Below are 4,693 nucleotides of genomic sequence, written 5' to 3'. Positions count from 1 at the left end.
TCAATCAGTCAATCAATAATTGTCCTGCTGTTTCAGATCTTTGCTCCAAAGAAGTAGTGAAAATCATGGAGGAAGAAGAAGATACATCGTACATGTAATTTACACTATTTCTTTGGATGCAATCTCCGGAGCTCGATCTAATGGGCTAGCTAATTACAGTTACATCACTGCATATGTGATTGTATCGTCCACACACTACTCAGTCGCTCGCTAGATAGCCGGCGTTCTTCCGCGCGAGAAAAATGGGAGCGAGGAAGAACCTGCGCGGCGCTAGTTGTGCAGCGGGTTCGGCCCCTGCGGCACCAGCCTCTTGGAGTCGCCGAGCGCCGCCGCCGCCGCGCCGCCGGCACGAGTGGCCGTCGTCGTCGTCGTGGTGGACGCCGTGCGTCCCGTCGGCGTCGCCCCGCGCTTCCAGGCGGCGACGTCCGCCCTGGGGATCCTGTGGCCGCAGCTGAAGGTGGCGAGCTCGGACGCCAGGACGAGGAGAAGCACCGCCAGCAGCTGCAGGGCGCCGCCGGTGTCCCTCACCATGCTAAGGACAGAGGTGGGTGGGAGGGGAGGAGCGGGCTGGCCGGCCGGCCGGCCTCCCGGAAGAGGAGGGGGCGGTTCTGTACTTGTGCGCGTAACTGCGTTTGTATGGACGCGCAGCTAGCAGCCGAGCGGAGTGTTTGGGCGCTGGGAGAGGCGTGCGTTGTTGCCTTGTGCCGTAGGTGCTACTAATAAGATGGCCGGATGGGGTCGTCGGTCACCGTTTCCCGATCCGCGGCGTGGATTGCCCGTGTGTAGGGGAGGGGGATGATTGAGGCTTTGAGGGTGAGGGGTGGCCGGTTGACTATACAAAAATAGCAGGCCTGGCTGGCCAACTCATGTGATGTGATGTGTCTGTGTTGTGTTGTGCAAGATGCATATCATGCGTGTGTTGTATTTCTTGGATGGCCGTTTGTATCCATGTGTTGGACCTCTCCCCGGTTTCATTAGCGAAACCGCATAGTTCGATAGCACTACAAAGCGAAAGTAAATATAAAACGGAAATACACATTAGTGCGCGTGCGCTCGCGTCTCGTCTCGAGCGGCCGCTCAAGAACCGTTCGATCGGCTCCCATCGCACGGCCGCGCCCGCCAGGTGTTACCTGCCCTCCCCCCCCCCCCCCCCCCCCCCCCCCCCCCCCCCCCCCCCCCCCCCCCCCCCCCCCGCGCTCGCCCGCATCTCCCGCACACCTGGGCCGGTAGTGCCGAGGCGCGCGGCACGCACACCCCCGGTGGGCCCGAGATGGCATAGACTGTGTAGGTATGCCCGTTAGTGAGCGTAGACTAGTAGTGGGGGCGGTGGGCGGTTTTGAATTTCGTGTCACTTCCTCCCCCCTCCAGCACCCGTCATCGCTCGCCTCATTTCATTCCCCTCTCCCCTCCCATCCCCTCCCGATTTGTCGGGCTCGCCGCCGGATCTGCCGTTGAACGTCATTGAAAGGTGCACAGGTGGCGGAGGCGTAGCAGGGGGAAGCACCCGCTGCTCGTCGTCGGCTCAGGTACGCTCGCCGCTCATCCGCTCGCTCGTTCTCGCCGCGCCCGTACAGAGGAAGGTCGCAGCCGTAGTGCTCCCGCCGCACTCGTAGCAGGAGAGGCCACGCCCGTAGCGCTCTCGCCGCGCCCATGGTGGGGGAGGCCGTGCTCGTAGTGCCCCCGCCGCGCCATGCGCCGTTGTGCTGTCGCCGCGCCCGTAGCCGCAGAGGCCGTGACCGCAGCGCTCTCGCCGTGCCTGTAGCGGGGGAGGCCGCGCCTGCTAGACGCACTCGCCGTGCCTGTAGCGGGGGAGGCCACGCCGACAGCAGATCCACTGCGTCTTTGCATAAGTGATCGAAACCCTAGGTATTGTTGCATTTTAGTTGGTAGATATTTCAGCGTCCTTCACCATGGTCATTGAATCCCTTCGATTTCTGTCTATTTATTGTATTATTTTCATTCCCACTTGCACAACGAGGTGTTTGCAGTTGGCAGTTACACAAATAATAGTTGCACAGGGAATGTTTCCATTGCCCACTTGCACAACGAGTTGTTTGCAGTTGGCAGTTACACATGGAATGTTTCCATTGCCCCATTGTTCTGTGGGTTTTAATACTTGCCATTTGACCAGTTCCCAGCTGGCAGATCTAGGTTCAACAGTTGCACACATCTGGGATATGTGTTCCTTGCATTTTTCACTTGGCATTACCATATCCTAGTTGGCAGAACCAGGGTCCAGTTGGCAAATCCAAGGTCCAGTTGCCACAGGATTTTTCAAATGTCCTAGTGGAGGGGTCCTGGTTTTTTATGCATTGTTTATCAAGTTTTTGTTAGTGTTTTAACTACGATTTTCTGAGCGTGCAATTAGAATGATTATTTTGGGACCTGTTTTTTTTGCAGTGACAATGGTTGAAGAGGGAGATGTCGGTGGAAGTGGGGAAGAGGTTGTTTTCTTAAGCTCAAAGAGAGCAAATATGATCGAATATATGTGTTGTTTTCTTATCTCTTTTTTCCTTTGTTTTTGATTTTTGGTTTTTGTTCTTTCGACCCATGCAGAGGATTGTATCAAAGGATACATGGCGGAACAGGAAAAGGGCTGCTGAGTGGGGTGTTCGTACTTGTGTTGTCCCCGATGATGGTGAGGAAGTAGGGGTAAGTTTTTAGCGGAGACTTTAACATTTTCTTTTTTATTACTGTACATTTTGAATACGCAATGTACAATTTTTAGTATATGTAAAAGAAATTCAATATTTATTTTTTGTTTTCTCTTTTTTCTTGATTTTTTAACATGAGGCATCATTGTTTTTTGTAGGTGGAGGATGCTACTGCATCCCGTGCTGCAAAGCGAGCCAGAACAAAAGGAAAAGACAAGTCCTCTGAAGGGGGTGACCCAACCTCTGCAGAAGCTGCTGAGGTAGCTATTTTGAGTACATTCTTTCAGTTACATAGTATGTTGGTATCAGTTGGCACCTCTGTTGTTTAGTGTTGCACATGAAAAGTATACACTTGGCAGTTTGTGCGTCATATGTGTGCATAACTGTTTTAAGATAGATTTTCTAATCTTCTTACCTATCTTGTCAAATTTGAAAGTTGGAACCCATTCAACACACAGCTGCACCCAAACATGTATACATTTTGGACAAGTTTTTTAATTTCAGAGTGTGTACATGTCAGTTGCACAATAAGGGATAATAGTTGCACAACAATCAACATATGGTTGCCCAACAATCAACTTATGGTTGCACAACAATCAACTATGTGAAAATATTTCAGTTTATTATGTATGATCAGTTGCAGACATATGTACACTAGTTGCACAATTTATCTGTATTCAGTTCCCTTTTTTTTGTCTCAGGTGGGTGAAGTTGGAGTTGAAGGGAACGAAGGAAACGTTCCTCGGCGATGTTCACAAGCTGGAAGGATTATGGCCTCACCATGAAGGTTTGTGAAGGTCAACAAGGAACTAACACCTGTTCAAAGATTTTTCCTGTATGAGAAGATGTTAGGAGGTTTGGTAAACTTAGCCGACACACTGCCTTCTGATTTGACGAAGTTCCTAGTCCAGTCGTACGACCTAGGCAGTTCAGCCTTGGTATTTCCAGGCAGGGGAGCTATTCCAGTAGATGGTGCTAGTGTGCATAGGAACTTTGGTTTACCCAATAGAGGGCCGCGTTTGAAATACATTGTTGAAAAGGAGGCTGTGAAGAGTTTCAATCAGATGTTCAACCACACCGGGCCATCCAAACACCCCACGGTTACCGAATTTAGCAAGACGATGAAAGCTATGAAGGGAAGAACTGATGACAAATTCCTTACTAGTTGGCTTGCAATTGCTTTCAGCACCTTTTTAGCTCCTACCACTAGTCTTTCTCTAAGCCCACGTTGCTACGGTGTTGTGCTAGAACCTGATGTTCTGTTGAAGAGCAATGTCAACTTATTTGTTGCTGAGCACATAAAAAAAGCATTCCGCAACATGGGTGAGGACTAGCAAACAGTCTGCTGCTGCCTGTATCATTTGATGGTGAGCTGTAATTAAGTTTTGTATCTGCTAGACGTACTTTTCTATAGGTTTTGTGCTTTATCACCTATGTTCTCATATGTTTGTTTTCCCCTTTTGTTTGTCTCTTGGGGATGGTGCGTGTACAGATTCTTTACATTGATGCACTTGATGTTGATGTGCGAGTAAGAAAAGCCAATGCCTATGATAAGAATATAATCAGCAAGATAATGAAAAAGAATTTGATTTCGCCTGGCGTCTTTGGGAAACTTCAAGTGAGTTGGACATTCTGCTCAAAGTCAAATGATACCTTCTTGTTTTTTCTTGGTGTAATTTTTTGTATAATATGATATGTTTTATGTCTAGGTTTTCTGTATACATTATACTTTTTCTGTAATTGCACATTTTTTTCACATATCTATAAGTAGTTGCACAAGTCTATATTGATAGTTGGCACACAGACTTAAGACAGTTGCACACATTCTTGTTTCATATTTTATATTACAGTACCACTTTCATTTGGACTTCACATAGTAATTTTAGTCTATTTTTTTTGCTTTTGAGAGCATGTGGTAGTTGCTCACGTATCTGTAGGTAGTTGCACAAGTCTATGTTCATAGTTGGCACACAGACTTATGACAGTTGCACACCTACTTTGTTTCATATTTTCTGTTTACAGTACCACTTTCATTTGGA

The 4,693-nt window shown here is 48.6% G+C and overlaps 1 protein-coding gene across 1 annotated transcript; it reads right to left on the bottom strand.

The window, feature by feature from the left end:
* Positions 1 to 789, bottom strand: LOC125533734. Its single transcript, XM_048697097.1, has one exon. It carries the CDS (start codon positions 529 to 531, stop codon positions 271 to 273), a length of 261 nt encoding a protein of 86 aa, XP_048553054.1. The 5' UTR covers positions 532 to 789; the 3' UTR covers positions 1 to 270.
* Between the last annotated feature and the right edge of the window lie 3,904 nt (positions 790 to 4,693).

This window comes from Triticum urartu, chromosome 2 (assembly GCF_003073215.2).
Source record: "Triticum urartu cultivar G1812 chromosome 2, Tu2.1, whole genome shotgun sequence".
Lineage (NCBI taxonomy): Eukaryota > Viridiplantae > Streptophyta > Magnoliopsida > Poales > Poaceae > Triticum > Triticum urartu.
Note: the sequence above shows the minus strand (reverse complement) of the source record. Positions and strands in the feature narration are given on the sequence as shown.